The sequence below is a fragment of the Oryzias latipes genome, chromosome 6, assembly GCF_002234675.1.
Source record: "Oryzias latipes chromosome 6, ASM223467v1".
Classification (NCBI taxonomy): domain Eukaryota; kingdom Metazoa; phylum Chordata; class Actinopteri; order Beloniformes; family Adrianichthyidae; genus Oryzias; species Oryzias latipes.
The window spans coordinates 31610601-31627188 of NC_019864.2; the positions used below are offsets into that span (position 1 = coordinate 31610601).

The 16588-nt window shown below is 51.1% G+C and overlaps 2 protein-coding genes across 2 annotated transcripts; both read left to right on the forward strand.

Moving 5' to 3' along the window:
- The first annotated feature begins 673 nt into the window (after positions 1-673).
- th (tyrosine hydroxylase) lies at positions 674-5667 on the forward strand. The gene is given in 13 exon segments (NM_001278868.1): positions 674-808; positions 1204-1407; positions 2027-2201; positions 2291-2379; positions 2455-2522; positions 2596-2646; positions 3100-3245; positions 3308-3443; positions 3678-3747; positions 3819-3875; positions 3988-4083; positions 4165-4298; positions 5058-5667. Coding segments are annotated over 13 exon segments (1470 nt in total). The 5' UTR covers positions 674-724; the 3' UTR covers positions 5218-5667.
- Positions 5668-6502: 835 nt separating this feature from the next.
- igf2 (insulin like growth factor 2) lies at positions 6503-12436 on the forward strand. Its single transcript, XM_023956176.1, has 4 exons — positions 6503-6688; positions 7340-7487; positions 8566-8747; positions 9509-12436. Exons 1-4 carry the CDS (start codon positions 6620-6622, stop codon positions 9746-9748), a joined length of 639 nt encoding a protein of 212 aa, XP_023811944.1. The 5' UTR covers positions 6503-6619; the 3' UTR covers positions 9749-12436.
- The last annotated feature ends 4152 nt before the right edge of the window (positions 12437-16588 follow it).

Consider the following 16588-nt stretch of genomic DNA (forward strand, 5'->3'; position numbering starts at 1 on the left):
AGGAGTTATTCCCCAAAGCTGGTCTGAGATGTTCCACTTCACACCAGAGCAGATCCGTTTGTGACGTTTTCACTGAACACCAAAGCGATCATCAGCACTAAACCTGAACCTCAGCTTTCTTTCCAAAAACTCTGATGTTGCTCTGAGCGGTGTGTGGTTTTTTGTGTGTTTTGTTTGCTCTTCTGTCTCCTCTGACTGCATGTCTGCTCTTCACAGAGGAAAAACAGCCTTTTGGAGGATTCTGGCTTTTTCTCATGTTCACGTGTCTTTACCAAAATCACACTTTCCTCCTTAACCCTTGTTCTATCCTAGGCACTTTAACGTTGGGAGTGGGGTCATCTAGACCCACTAGACAGTGCTCTGAACCTTTTTTCTTCAATGATTTGTGATCTTCACTGGTGTCCATGGATTACATGAAATCTTTCCACCTTTATCCACCTTTGTCATGGTAGGGGGGACACGTCAATGGAAGGGGGGGGGTCATCTAGGATAACACAAGGGTTAAATCAACGAATCGAACTTGAACATTTATCAATCTATATTCATGCATCAACGGCTCTGAAGCGATTCTGCGCAGATTGATGGGGGTGGGGGGTGTAATTGACGTCAGACTCTGGAAACAAATGGTCCTATAAAACGGGAAACCTGTCTGGGTGTGGAAAGAGAAAAAAACAGCAGCCACATCTGAAGTCTGCAGAGAAAGCCACGCGCACTCCTCCCAAAGATGCCTCAGTCCAGCAGCTCCACGTCCTCCGCGAAGAGCGTCCGCAGAGCAGAGTCCGAGCTGGAGAGGTCCGACTCCGTCACGGTGAGCCTGCAGAACCTTTGACTGGAGACTGAAGCCTTTTGCACATTTAATCAACACAAATAAAAAGTATTAATGTCATTTATGAGCAAATATGTACTTTAGTTGTTTTTTAGGATTTACCTGAGCTTCTGTGCACCTGCGCATTTGGAGAAAGAGCTCTTTGACACCCAGAGATTTGATAAAAATGCAGACAACAACACAATCAGCAGTAACATTCATGCACAGAGACGTATCAAACTTAGGACAATTAGACAGTAAATCAGTGGAAGGATGGAAGCAAACTTCTAGAATCAGTAGAAAGAACGCAGCAGCTTCCTGTGCGCGTCTCTGCCCCTGCCGGGCTCCTGGACAGAAACACAAACTTTGCACTTTTCCCTTTTCTGTTTGCTGAACAGTCCGTGAAGTTCCTCGGCAGACGAAGGAGTCTGATCGACGACGCGCGCAAGGAGCGGGAAGCAGCGGCGGCGGCGGCGGAGGCTGCGGAGGCCGCCGAGCACATCGTGTTCGAGGAGGAAGACGGCAAAGCGCTGCTGAACATCTTCTTCACCCTGAGGAGCTCCAAGACGTCTGCGGTGTCGCGGACTCTGAAGGTTTTTGAGGTTCGTCAAAGGTCAGGTTCGGTTTCCACCTGAGGTGCGCGCGCGGCGGGAGACAACATAACAAAATATATAAAACGACTTCAAGCTTAGTCAGAAAGATTATATTGGTATCAATAAACGACCTTAAATGATTCTTTCCACTCAAGATCGTTTCAAAAGCCTGGAGACAAAAGCGTTTTTGTTTGTTGGGTTTTTAAGAAAGTGACTATATTCTAAATCATTTCCTTAATAGTGAAAACAGGAATGTCACTAGAGGCACAGCGCCTCGTACTTTTAGCGTTCATAGGTGCGGCCAAGAAAAAAGTTCCGCACTGGCCGCGTGCGCATTTCAGAAGTGACGCGCGAATAGCTAAAAAAAACACACGAGCGTCCGCTTTCAGTTTGACCAAAGCCAAAAGCAGGCAGGAGGTCCCAGCGGCAAAAGGAGATCCAGCACGGAGCGCGTGAGTGTTCGGAAGCAGAGGGAGAACCGAGCCTGCAGCTGAAGCAGGAAGAAACCTCAACATGCGCGCGCTCCGACTCTGTCCTCCCCCGCTGCGTCCCTGAGCGCTCTGCGTGAAACGCAGTCCGGTTCCGGACCGAGTCCGGTTCCGGGCTCAGCCTGCTCTCTGTGTTTCAGACCTTTGAGGCCGTCATCCGACACCTGGAGACGCGGCCGTGCCTGAAGCGGAAGGACAGCCTGGAGGGTCTGGAGTACCTGGTTCGCTGTGAAGTTCACCTGTCTGACGTCAGCACCCTGGTCAGCTCCCTGAAGAGGAACGCAGAAGATGTCAAGACCACCAAAGAAGTCAAATGTGACTTTTTTCAAAGCTGTGCCAATTCTAATGGAGCCTGAACATCCTTCTTCATCTTCGTCTCGATCATCTTCTTCCTTATTTTTCAGTTCACTGGTTTCCAAAGAAAATTGCAGATTTAGACAAATGTCACCACCTGGTCACCAAGTTTGATCCAGACTTAGATCAAGACCATCCAGTAAGACGTTCTTCTGTCATCATGGGACCAAAGTCTGCTGACAGAACTTCTAAAGCATCTGTTTGGTTCCGACAGGGCTTCACGGACCCGGTCTACCGACAGAGGAGGCAGATGATCGGGAACATTGCTTTCTCCTATAAGCAGTGAGCCCCTTTTTCCCAGAATGCAGTTCAGACCGAAGCAGAAAACTGTTTCTGATGGTTTGTCTGTTCTCAGCGGGCAGCCCATCCCCAGAGTGGAATACACCGAGGAGGAGATCGGCACTTGGTGAGAACCCCCGGCTCACCGATGGGGGGGGGGGGGGGGGGGGGGGGGGGCACACAAAGACCGCCGGCAAACGCTCACCTTCATTCAAAGGGAGTTTCTGTTCAGCCTGAAGACTTTGGATGAAGTTCAGACGCAGACGAGCATAAAGATGATCCACAGCATCCAAACTAAACCACCAGACATTTAGCTGATTTAAAGTAACTCAAATAATTAGTCAGGATCAACTTTTTGGTGAACATAAAATAGTTTTTAGTTTTAGATTCAGTTTCAGGTGAAAGGTTTTATATGGAGAAGTGACAAAAATCACATCCAGAAAGTAGCTATGAACCGGCAAAATGACAACCAAAAGCTGATGTCACTGACAGTGAGCTGTCAGCCGAGCCCGTGTGTCCTTCATCGCGTCGCAGCGGCCGTCTTCCTCTGAGGGAAAACTCTGGGTTTTGTCCCAAACAGGCGGCAGGTCTACTCCACCCTGAGGGAGCTGTACAACAGCCACGCCTGCAGCGAGCACCTGGACGCCTTCCGTCTGCTGGAGAAGCACTGTGGGTACAGTCCAGACAACATTCCCCAGCTGGAGGATGTGTCCCGCTTCCTCAAAGGTAACCTGTGACCCCCCCCATTCATGAGGCTTTGACTAATGCTTCATCTCCGGACGCCGCAGAGCGCACCGGCTTCCAGCTGCGTCCCGTCGCAGGTCTGCTCTCAGCCAGGGACTTTCTGGCCAGCCTGGCGTTCCGCGTGTTCCAGTGTACCCAGTACATCCGGCACGCCTCCTCCCCCATGCACTCCCCAGAACCGTGAGTACTCCCATGACTGCAATGTGTCACATGATCCGGACTGACAGTAAGAAGCTGAAAGGAGGCGCCGCTGCTGCTCCTTCAGCTGAGTGTGAGGAAGATCAGGCACCTTACGGTGAACCAGGTAGAGCTAACCGGACCAAGAACACCTCAAATCCAGTCTGACTGAACATCGCATGAAGACGAGTCACAAACCGAGTCCTAGACCAGGTTCATGTCTGTCCTTGTCTGCAGGGACTGCGTGCACGAACTTCTGGGGCACGTCCCCATGTTGGCTGACCGCACCTTCGCTCAGTTTTCACAGGTCAGTCAGCGCGTCTGCACGTTCCCGTCATGTAGGTTCTGCTGCGGTCATGGCTTCTTCTTACTGTCTAGAACTTGGGTCTGGCGTCACTGGGGGCTTCAGATGAGGACATCGAGAAGTTGTCCACGGTGAGACTTCCACTTTGGGAGGATTTGTTTGCCACTTTTGTTGAATGATCTCTGTCAGAAGTTCCCGTTGTTCACTTCCTTCCACTTTCACGGCTTCTGTTTTTCCCGTCAGCTGTACTGGTTCACCGTGGAGTACGGTTTGTGCAAACAAAACGGCGAGGTGAAGGCTTACGGCGCCGGACTGCTCTCCTCCTACGGAGAGCTGGTGGTAAGGTTGTTTTTTTGGGGAGTTTCTTCATTCACAACAATCTGAAATAAGGTCTCGCCTTCTACTCTGTCGTCCTTCCAGCACTCTCTGTCTGATGAACCAGAGACCCGAGAGTTTGATCCCGAGGCTGCCGCTCTGCAGCCCTACCAGGACCAGAACTACCAGCCCGTCTACTTTGTTTCAGAGAGTTTTTCAGACGCCAAAGAGAAATTCAGGTACTTCCTCCTTTCTAAAGAAGATGAGCAAACATTTGGGACTCCTCATCCTCATGCAGGAAAGCTCTCGAACCCCTCCCCTGTGAAAATCAGAGGGTCTGTCTCTGGGGGTCTGCATGGGCTGGGCTTGTTCCCCCAATTCCAGAATCATTGCACCGCAGCGGCGTGAGCTGCATCTGGGGCTATTGGGGTGGCAGCTTAGGGCTGAACAGAACGAAGAAGACAAGGGAAAGGTCAAGTCAGGAAAGGGTCACAGAGCAGCCTAAACCGCTAAGGATTATGGGTCAACCGGGGAGCCAGAAGCAAGGCAGCTGTTCCTTGTGTAGTCCTTCTTATGGTGGCGAAACGCTGCAGTTTGATTGTTGCTCTGGAAGGAAGCACTGCTCAGGGTCATTCTTCTGGAAGGAGGTGCTAGTCAGGGTCTCGTTAAACCCTTGTTCTATCCTAGGCACTTTAACGTTGGGGGTTGGGTCATCTAGACCCACTAGACAGTGCTCTGAACCTTTTTCCTTCAATGATTTGTGATCTTCACTGGTGTCCATGGATTACATGAAATCTTTCCACCTTTATCCACCTTTGTCATGGTAGGGAGAACACCTCAATGGAAGGGGGGGGGTCATCTAAGATAGCACAAGGGTTAAGGAAGGAGGTGCTGCTCAGGGTCATGATTCTGGAAGGAGGTGCTTTCTCTGACCTAAAGATTCATGGTGGAGGGGGGACGGGGGTTCTGACCAGATGGTCTCTTCCGCTGTGAACCAGGAAGTACGTGGCTGGAATCAAGCGTCCGTTCTCCGTGCGCTTCGATCCGTTCACCCACAACATCGAGGTTCTGGACAACCCCCTGAAGGTCCAGGGAGGCCTGGAGAGCGTGAAGGACGAGCTGAAGGTTCTGGCCGACGCCCTCAGCGTTCTGTCATGATGGATCCAGTCGGGCGGCGCCCCTCCCTCATCATCCGCCCTGCGACAAACACCAGACACCGCCGCCTGCTGTGCCCTGATTGGCCGATGAGGTCCCATCCTTTGACCCTGAAGTTGAAGCTCCATAGATTGGGGGGGGGGGCATCTTTGACAGCTGTTTCAAAATAAAATGGGACTGTGATTGTGAATGTGCAAAAAATGTCAACAAGCAAGGTGGGAATATTTTCAAAATAAAAGAATCTTATTGATCTCAATAAAAGTTTATATTTCAAAGTCTTAATTTAAGTCAAACCTGTAAAGTCCGTTTATGATTGTTTGTGTGAGATTCAGTTAATCCGGTTTGACTGGTCCTGTTTGATGTTTGCCCTTCACAGTGAAACCATCAAACTTATGTGTCAAATTCAGTCTTTATCGGAAAAAACGACAAATAAAAAGAAGCACAGAGGAACATTTCACCGGGAAAACGAGTCTCATTGTTTCAGCAGCAGAATTGATCGGTTGCTAATCCGCCACAAGAGGGCGCAGTTGGACAGCAGGTCCCGCTCCGCCTTTGTCCTCGCGCCTGATGGAGAAGCGGAACAAGGGATGAAGCGGCTCCGCTCCTCCTCTTCATCATTACTGCCCCCCCCCCCATCACCACAATGAGGACCACCGAGGGGGGGGGGGGGGGTTGACGGAGAAGTCCTCATGGGGAGGGTTTGCCCGGGCATATCCCGAGAGGAGGTGGAGGTCTGCAAACAGGTCGGTGGGGGTCAGTCTTACGTAAGAACCCCCCCCCCCCCCCGAATTTCCCCTCAAAGATTCATCATGAAACCACAACTTTTTACGGACACTGTTACGGTTCTGTTTGGTCTTTTTTGGGGAGGGGGTCCTCCGTGGGTCATATCTGCATCCTGATGTTTTGCCCCGCGTGCCCCGCAGCCTCCGCATCAGCTGATCTGCGTCCTCCGCTGTCACCTTTGACCCCGATGACAGCATCTGGACGTAATTCGCGGGGGGGGCACCGCAGAGCTTCAAATATTCATCTCCATCCCGGCAGGGCGGAGGCTGACATTTCTGTCGGAATTTGCTCTATTCTCGCTCCGCGTGCGCCCCGTGGGTAGACACCGAGATTACAGGTTCCACGCGGACGCGGAAACGCGACGTTCTCCGCGCTCAGCCTGTGAAACTCCTCCATGTCACTTCTCCTCCGGGCCTCCTCTCTCTTTTTTTTATCAGCAATGGAGAGGAGGAGCGAGGGGGTGGGGTGGGTGTAAGGGGCGTGTAGTGGTATATAAGGCGCGCGCCTGTAAACTTTTGCCTGTCGCCTGCTCTTTGGGACAGCCTCTCACACGCATCTCTGGACCCGCAACACCTGGAAACTATCTCACCTGCAAACCCCGCAACCAAAAACCGCGTCTGCCATGGAGATCCCGCAAAGACACGGACAGCAGCCCCCCCGCCACACCTGCAGGACGGCGGGAAGCATCAAGGTAACCGCGCGCCCACCACCCAGCTTCGCCGTGCGCGTACATGATGGCAGGTACCGCTGCGAAAGGCGCGCGCATGTGGAAGGGACGCCGCGGCTCCGCGCGTCCTCGCGGCTTCCTCCTCCGGCAGCCGGACGTGTGCGCGCGGCGGGAACCAAAGTCCTGGATGCGCAAACAGATAAAGAACCAAACAGACCGGGGGCAGCGGCGTGTGTGTGTGTGTGTGTGTGGGGGGGTGTTCTCAGGCTGCACTGTGCCCGCCGCCCGCAGAGAAAACGCCGGTGTTCTCGCCGGTAGATAGGGGGCGGTAGGTCTGAGGGTCATTGAGCTCACTCCGGGGTGAGCGGGGGGGGGGGGGGGGGGACGCTGAGTCTGGGATTTAAGGCAGTTAACTATCGAGCAGCCGCGCGCGCAGTTCTTGGGGGTGGGGGTGGGGGGGGGGGGTTGTGCAAGAGCCCCGATAGGGGCCACTTTCCTTCACAATAAGCATTTCTCCCAGATGCCGCACATGACAGCAGCTGACTAACACGGGGGGGGGGGGGGGGGGGGGGCACTTAAACTTTGAGAAACTGCGTGAACGCGCGCGCGCATGACTCCGATGATGTTTGCTGCGTGCATGTGAAGTCATGCTTGTGTGCGTGTTTGTGTCCGCAGGTATGGAGGAGGTCTCCCGGCGGCGCGCTGCTGCTCGCGCTGGCTCTCACGCTCTGCGTGGGGGGGCTGGCCTCGGCGGAGACGCTGTGCGGGGGGGAGCTGGTGGACGCGCTGCAGTTCGTCTGTCAGGACAGCGGCTTCTACTTCAGTGAGTTGCCCTCTGTCGCTCATCCCCGCCTCTCCTGCTCACGCACTGACGCCCATACGCGTGCGCGAGGCCCAAGCGGCTGCAGCTGGCCGTGTGTCAGGGCCGCGCGCACGCGCCTGCTTGGACCTCTTTGCATGTGCAGAGCCACGATGAGCTGCGTGTTTACAAGGGAAGGTAGGAAAGTGACCTGAGCCGCAGTGATGGAGGAACCCGGAGGAGGAGGTTCATCTCCTGGGTGAGAGGAGCGTCTCACGGTCAGGGTGGAGGTTCCTCTAGAGAGAGAGGTGGAGGTTCCTCTCTCTCTCCAGAGGTGGAGGTTCCTCTAGAGAGAGAGGTGGAGGTTCCTCTCTCTCTCCAGAGGTGGAGGTTCCTCTAGAGAGAGAGGTGGAGGTTCCTCTAGAGAGAGAGGAACCTCCACCTCTAAAGAGAGAGAGAGGAACCTCCACCTCTCTCTCTCTAGAGAGAGGTGGAGGTTCCTCTCTCTCTCTTTAGAGGTGGAGGTTCCTCTCTTGTTTACGGCTCCTGTCTTCCTTCTGGAGGTCAAACGTCTGTGATCTTCTGACCTTTCGTCACAGTTAGGCCCGTTAGGTCAGCATGCCCCCCCCCTCACGGCAGCGTTTCTAATCTCGACTTCTCAGCCTTTTTCCTTTCTTCTCCTTCGTGCGTCTTTCCTACTCCTCTTTTGTTTTGCAATCTTCCGGCTTGTTTTTCCTCTTTCCCTGCTGCGTCCACCCCCCCCCATTTCAAATCCTTTCTCCTGTTTTCCCAGTTCTGAACCCCTTATCTGTTCAGAGACCCCCCCGATCACAGAAAAAGGCTGTGCTGTCTTTTGACCGGCGTCCCACTCTTCCTTTGCGGGCCTCGTTGGCGTGGAGACGGGATGTTTTGAGGCGTTTAAGGACTTCCAGAAATCCATAATCTGATTATGTCTACAAACAAAAAGATTTCATGCAGTTGCTGCTACATTTCCTTTGATCCTCTTTACGCCGCGCGCTGCTTTGACGCTTTGATTGTTGAAGTAATCCTGCAAAAACAACCCCCCATGACCCTCTCATGGACCTCCATCGCTCCTTCACAGGTAGGCCGACCAGCAGGGGGGGGCTGCGGCGCCAGCAGAGCCGTGGGATCGTGGAGGAGTGTTGTTTCCGGAGCTGTGACCTCAACCTGCTGGAGCAGTACTGCGCCAAACCCACCAAGTCGGAAAGGGACGTGTCCGCCACGTCTCCGCAGGTCATTCCCATGACCCCCGCACAAAAACAGGTGCGTGTGAGCAACAACATCAACACAACGCGCTGTCTGAGCCCCCGCCTCCTCACCTGCAGGGATCTTGTTTGTCAGCCAATAAGCTACTGACTGAGGTGGAACTGAGGCGGCAGGTGACCCTCATCCAACAAGAAAACTGCTTCTTCTGGTCACGAGAGAGCCCCCAGAGGTGGGGTGGGGTGGGGGGTGCAGCCTTAGATCTTCTGCTGTCACACACACATCTCTGCCTGAAGCAAACAGACTGGGGGGGGGGGGGGGGGTAAATTAGTATGGGCATGTCCACCAGCTTGATGGGTACAGGCTGCTCCCAGCTGTTTGGGGCTATTGAGCCGTCCAGGGGGAATAAAGGGGGATAAACACCCTTTAAGTGGCGGATCCAAACGATCCGTTCACACGGAGCACCTCGCTGAGGGGGGAGCACGCCGTGCCTGACAGGACGGCGTTCAGGGGCCGTGGGCTGCTCTCCTCATATGGATATGAGGACAACGAGCGGCCGTCCCTCCCAAAGAGGCCGGCTGAGCTCCTGGTGACAGTCTCCATCAGTCCAGGAAACCAAAACAGGGACGGGGTGGGGGCCAGACCAGCCTGATGTGATGACGCTCATCACAATAAGATCCATCCTTGATTTCCAACAACCATTGATTGTTTTCACAGCCGAAATGCGGCGTTCCTCCATTGTGATAAGCGGCCGTTCTCTAATGAACTCTGATGAACTGACTCCCTCTCTTCCCTCTGTTTTGGCGTGCTCGCCACAATAGGAAGTCCCAAGGAAGCAGCCTATGACTGTGAGGTACGGCGACAACAAGGCGTGGCAGCGGACTGCGGCCCAGCGGCTCCGGAGGGGCGTCCCCGCCATCCTGAGGTCCAAAAAGTTTCGGAGGCAGGCGGGGAAGATGAAAGCCCAGGAGGAGGCGGTCTTCCACAGGCCCCTGATCAGCCTCCCCAGCAAGCTGCCCCCCGTGTCGCTCGCCACGGACAAGTTTGTCAACCACAAATGAGCGGCCCGCCCTTTGCACAGACCCGAGTTTGAGGCGAGGAAAAGACTAGAGGATTATAGCTTTGTCTCTGACGTCATTTCTGTGGCAGTCCTCTTTGACCTCCCCTGCCCTGTCCGAGCCCACCAGTCCCTCCCCCTGCTCTCGACCACCACGTCCTGAACCCCGTGGCCCTTTTCGAACCCCCACCCCGAATCTCACGCCCCCTCCTCCGGCACACAAACATGCCTTCACATTCTTCCTGTCTGAACTCCTTTGCAGGAACAGACAAAAGGCACAAACGCAAATGTCAAACAAAAGGTTAACAATTCGCCTGAATGCAATTCAGGTGGAAACTTAAGCAAAAGAGAAAAAGGAAGAGGGGCGAGAGGATGAAAGAGATCTGTGCTTTGCAAATGTCAAGAGGACACCTAGAGGAATGTTCTTTGTCCCGGTGGAGGACGGCTCCATTCCACGCAGTTTCTCCTGCCGGCGGTTCTTTTTCTTATTAGTTTGCACCTCTACCTATAAAGGGACTTCCACACTGTAAGGAATTATTTTGCAAAATTAGATTCCTGCTCCAGCACCTTTTTTGATCACAAACAAAAAGCAGAAGAGAGTCTGCAGAATTGCACATTGCCACGGATTACGTCAAAGTAAAGAAAAAATGGCACTATTTTTTTATGAACAATGAACGTGTAGCTTCAAAATGTCATGGTGCTAGCTTTGGGAACGGACTCAAAGAAGAGATTGAAAAGCACGTTTTTTTTCTGGAATGATTATTAAAACTTTCCGTTTTATGGAAAGTGTGACTTTAAAAACACGATGGAATCAAGGACATGGGGGGCTCCTGGCAGTGGCACCGTCAGCGGGGAGGAGTCACTGAGGAAGGATGGGCTGCCTTGGCTCATAGGCTCACGGCAGAAGGTCGTCGCTCGTTTGCCAGCATCCCAAGCAAAAGGAGGACTCGACATCCGGTTCCTTCTGTCCCCCCGAGGCTGACGGACACACCGAGCAGCGAGGGGGTGCATGGGACACCCTGGACTGCACGGACTGGGACTCTACAAGACTTTCAGGACACTACTTCCTGTTTGCCAGGCTTTGCACGCTTCCTGCTCTGGCAGGAAGTGACATGGCACGGACAAAGGCCGAGTGGGGATGATAATGATTATATCTTATTTTGTCTTTTTCATATCAATGTGTCGATGAAAACCCTGTCAGTTTCTGGTACCGTGACATTCCTGTTTTTCCAAGTTAGGCTTTTTGTTTTTTGGTTTGATGGTTATTTGTTTGAAAAGATTTTCCTGTCTAAAGAGAAGGCATACATTCAATTCAAAGGGAAGAAAAACAGCAATAATGTTCAACTAACATCATACGTTCATTTGATTTCATTAATATTCACATGCTTCTGCCTGGAAACAAATACTTGAACATACAGTACATCGTATATGTATGTATGTATATATCTATATATAGATATATACATACATACAGACGCAGATGATTAGGTGAGAATGAGGAAGATATTAAAATAGTTTCCAGGGACGATGTGTTATTTTCCTTTAGTCTGAGCTGTATCTTGCGTAATGAGCCGCCAAGCTTTTTTGTTTGTTTGTAAAAATACAAATAAGGGCACTGTATAAAGGCATTATTTATTTTGTTATAAAATATATTTTAAAAAATTGGTCCAAATGATATACGTAGCACTGATGCTCAACTGACGGATTTATTTTGTATGATCTCTGTTTTTCAATTGGAGTTGGAAGGCTTTTTGTAGATGCTTTGTACCAAAAAATGTCTTTTTTTTGCTTTTCATTTTGCAATGCTTAGCATAAATTAATATTTTAACAGCAGCGTAATGGGAATTGCTTAGGCGTGTTATATCACAGAACAGGCACATAACTCAGAAAAGGGCGGTTTGCATGGTCCCTGTCAGGGTTGTCTGAGAAAAATCTGCTCAAATATCTGTTTGTGCTCAAACCCACTACGTTTATGACGCCACTTTAGCATTGATGGCAGGAATACCAGAAGTCCTCTATTAAACCATGTCTTTATCACGGCTGACGGTGTCCTATGGTCTTCTGAAGAGCATCTCATGTGGCCGCCGACGCCGAGTCAGTTTGACAATCACGTGACCCAGCCGACATAACAGCGAAGATCATCCGCGGGTCGTGTAGAAAACAGCGACACGGATCTTCTGTAGCACATAGGCTGGGGAGGGGGGAGGGGGTGCATTTATCCCTCACAAGTTCATCCATTATGCGTTTGAAGCGATGAAGGGGACAGGGGAGGTGAACCCGTGGCGTGTCGCAGTCGGCTCGTCCGTCACGCCGTCCCACCCAGACAACAGTGACACAGAGCTCAGTCATCGCAGCTGCATCATCTAGATCTCTAGAACTATCTACATCAGTTGTGCATCAAAGCAAGCAGTGCAATTATTATTGTTATTATTATTATTACGATTCATATTTTCCTGCTAGGACTGCATATTGTAATATTACAGGCTACTATGGTGTTCTTATGAAAGACAACCACTTCATTTCCATAAACATGAAGAGAGAGCTGCCAGGCGACGGCCGCTTCCTGTCTCAGTAGCTCACTCAAGCCTGTGTGTATTTTCCTGATTTAACCTCTGCACGCTAGAACGTCCGAAATGCACAATTCATGTACTTTCATTTTTAATATCAATAAAAATACATTTTATCAAACGGACCATGTCTACTGCCTTTACTGCCAGGATTCAACGGTGTGTTTTGATGTTGTGCACGTCGGTGTGTGCATGTGTGTGTGTGCGTACTTGCATGTGTGTGCATGCATTTACACATGTGTGCATGCATGTACGCACACACATGCATGTACGCACACACATGCATGTACGCACACACACAGGCATGTGTCTGTGCATTTACACATGTGTGTGTGTGTGTAGAGCCGGAGGAACAGTGCTGGAATATTTGCACATGCGTTGCAGGCGGTGTGCATGGCTGATGATTATTCATTGCATGTTGAGATTGGGAATCTTTAGCAGCTTGTTGCTCCTCGCCGTCCCGTTTCTCCGCCCCCTATCCGGGTGCGTTTGTGGCCCGGCTCAGCTGTCCGTCCGTGTCAGTGACAGGACTGCATGCGACCACAGATCCCAAGTCTTCCTTCTTCTGCATTCTAAATAGGACAGACCTCTCCATCCTCTCTTCCTCACTGCAAACTACTGGTCTCCTCACTTTCACACCTTGAAAAAGACAGATTTTCTTTCAGGGACGTAGGAGGACCGATCTGAGAGGGGTCAGCTCCATCAGTCAACCCTGAACAAGACGCTTAAACGTGACCTGAAGGTTTGGTCTTTGTAGCCGGCAGAGCAGAGTTTTCTGGGTGTAAATGTTTGTCTGATGAGATTCACATGGGATGTGTCAGGGGAAGAAAAGCTGCTTTGAATGCCTTCTTTGCCTGTCTGTCCACAGCTCAGCAGGAGCAGGGAAACAGATTCCAACACTGATGGTTGCTGAAGGCTCACAGGTTCACACACATCCTGCATTTGCTGCTGAGTCTGAGGAGCTCTTTGCATTTCATGAGGGCACAAACATTCAGAGCTCCTAATGTGTGTGTGTGTGTGTGTGTGGGGGGGGGGTGTTCTAATACCTACAGGTATGGAAACAGTTTCTACTTCACTGACAGTAGATCAGATTAGGTTTAACGAGGAAAAAGCAGGTTTGGTTCCCTCTCATGTGTCAAAGTGTCCTTGAGCAAGACACTGAGCCCCATGTTTCTCCTAGCAGTTACAGGTTGGTGCCATCAAGTGTGAATTTGTATTTCTGGCACAGTAAAGCGCTTTGAACCCTTTTGAAGGTGGAAAAGCGTGGTTACGCATCCGCCGTTCAATTTCAATTCAATTCAATTTTATTTGTAGCCCAAAATCACAACAACAGTCGTCTCGATGGGCTTCAAAGTAAAACATGAACTCAAAAGGATCATGAATACAAAGAGTTCAATAGGAAAATACTAAATTGAACTAACAAACTGACTAAGCTGCCCTGCCCTTAGACCCCCCTTCTCTGTGAGGAAAAACTCCTAAAAAAATGGATTTCGGGAAAAACGAAGAAACCTCAGGGGTGCCCACATGAAGGAGGGATCCTCCCCCAGGACGGACAGGAGATTACCAGAACTCTTAGAGAAGAATTAACTTATCTAAATCTACAACTACATATATAAAAGTCCAGCAGACGAGCTTCATCCAGCCGTTCACCATATCCTCACAGAAACCGATTAAAGGTGACACAGGGCCAAAACCTCAGCAGGTCTAAAGCCCCACATGTGGGAAACGTTTTATTCACCTCTTGTTTTTCAAACTTGAAAGTTATTTTGGGACCAAAACCTTTCAATTGTAACTACAGAAAGAGCTAATGGATGCTGGCTCAGCAGGAAGTCATCAATTCAGGGGAATCCCAAAGATCTGCATCCATTTCCATCCCCTGAACTGTGGAGCAGGTCCTGGATGTGGGTGGCACAGCTCTCCCAGGCCTGACATTGGAAACTGCCAAAGAGCACACTGGAGTTAGTTGTGGTTGGCCGGATGCACGGGATGCATGCAAGGCCAGGCCAACTACTGAGGCACAGGGTTTGGCGTGCCCGAACCAACACGGCCCAGCACGGCCACACAGGCCAATTAAGACGGTCCTTATCCTCCCTTTCTTCTCCTCTGTCTATCTGCCTCTCTCTTTATCTGTCACTTTGTCTCTTGTACTCCCTTTCTGTGTCCCTCCATGCTCACAAAGCTAGCTCACACATTCCTCTTTTCCCACTTTTCCTCTCTAATTGCTGTGGACTGAAAAGAGGATGGAGAGAAGGCAACGAGATTGAGAGAAAGAGACAGAAAGAAAGCGGGTCATACCACAGACCGTCCATGGCCAGGACAAACTGTACTGGCTGGCCCCCCTGGATTAGTCCGAACCCCTTTGGGGAGTGTAGCTGCAAGCATCCCGCGCTTCCTCCCATGTTAATCACATAGAAGAAAAGACATTTCTCTGATTTCTTCCACAGAGTTTCCTGTTCATGAGGTGCAGATGAAGCGGTCAGCGTGGACCGAGTCTGAGCGTAAAGGGGTTTGTGTGTCTGCAGAACTGCACCCAAAGGTCTAATTGTTGATCCCTAGTCAGGCTTTAGGTAACTGTATGTTCTGACATGTTAACGTGGTGGATTTAAGGTAAAGACCACGGGGGTCCAGTCATGTTTCCGGTCCCCCTCACATGTTTGCAGTGTCTGCTTCAGAGACGTTTGCGGTTCCGAGACGCCAGACTGTGTTTTCTGAACCCGGACTGAGAGACCGGAGCTCAAACAGCTGCACAGCAGTTGTGTTTTTGTCTTTGCTCCGTGTCTTTCAGCCCACTCACACTAAACATAGGAAGCCTCCAAGCCTGCTTTTCTAGAGGCGAGCTATTCTGAGGCTTTGGGTGTTTTTGTCAACACTAGCTCAAAGGTCAGCATGTGGATGAGAGGAAGAGTGTGTCTGCAGGGTCAAAACACGGGAAATGAGGTGGTTCAGCCGTACCAAACCAGAACCCAGGGGGGGAAGCGGTTTGCAGTGTGGTCATTGGGTCAGCGGACGACCACCTCTGCCCACTGAAAAACAAGAGGCCTTGCAGCTTCGCTCTGAAATGCTGCAGATTTGGTCCGGGTTCGACTCCCTGGCCGGGTCAGACATGTCCGTCTGTGGCCTCTCCCTGCCAAGCTGGATAAGAATCCCCAGTTTCATTCAAACAACGTTTGGTTCCACTTTGGAGCAGAGGCGACGTCTTCAGTTATTGTGAAACATGAAGCGGCGGCGCTGCAGCAGGAAAGAGGTGGGTGGCAGAAGCTGTCCAGAAAGTAAAACCTGCACTTGGTTAGAGCAGGAGGTCAGCATGTTGGAGCGTTTAGCTCTCTGTGAGGTTTAACATTGTCCAGGTGGGTGCTCACCTCGCCCTATTGGGGGCATTCATCATTGTGGCACGCCAGCGTGGCCGTGTGGGGGTCAGCGGGGCATCACCTGGAGCTGCACGCTCACAAACACACCTTCCCGTTGTGACCGGCTCGTTTGGGGTCACGACGGCAAGGAGGCGACAAGGCAGAGCAGCTGAGCAGATAACGGCTTTACGAGCTTTTCTGTGAATGATAAACCGGAGCAAATGGGAAGCTTTCACGCCGAGGCGGGCACTTGTGCCAGGGGAGGCACAATAAAACGAGCTGCACAATCACCAGGGACACTCCCCTCTATGTTTGAACAACATATAATTACAGATCAGGATAGCAGAGCCCATTCTGAGGGGAAAATAGCAATCTCTCCTAATTACAAGGCAAGCTGTGATCCATACCTATCCCTCACTTCAAATAACTGCTGGAGCGGCTGGCAGCGACATTTCTGTTCAGTCAGACGGCACAAGATAAACGTTGGAGGATTCCTTTGTTGAAACAGTGAAGAAAGTCTGTCCTTCCATCGTGACGAAGCTCTCTGAAGACGTGTGTCTGCTGTCTGAACGCCGTCCAGGACGCTGACACAGAAACGGGCTGTGACCATCATCATCATCACAGATCTTCCTCACTTAACCCTTGTGCTATCCTATGACCCCCCCCCCCCTTCCATTGAGGTGTTCTCCCTACCATGACAAAGGTGGATAAAGGTGGAAAGATTTCATGTAATCCATGGACACCAGTGAAGATCACAAATCATTGAAGGAAAAAGGTTCAGAGCTCTGTCTAGTGGGTCTAGATGACCCAACTCCCAACGTTAAAGGGTCTAGGATAGACCAAGGGTTAAACAAGATCAGTTTGTTTCTTCAGCCATCACCTCGGTCTGCTCTTCCCGTCTTTGACCTTTTTTTCTTGCAGGAAAGCCTC

What these genes read in the sequence shown, in the direction of transcription:
- igf2 (XM_023956176.1), top strand. Translation starts at nt 6,620, where the DNA reads ATGGAGATCCCGCAAAGACACGGACAGCAGCCCCCCCGCCACACCTGC. An exon ending in GGACGGCGGGAAGCATCAAG is followed by an intron (nt 6,689 to 7,339) that starts GTAACCGCGCGC and finishes TTGTGTCCGCAG; the next exon opens with GTATGGAGGAGGTCTCCCGG. An exon ending in GGACAGCGGCTTCTACTTCA is followed by an intron (nt 7,488 to 8,565) that starts GTGAGTTGCCCT and finishes GCTCCTTCACAG; the next exon opens with GTAGGCCGACCAGCAGGGGG.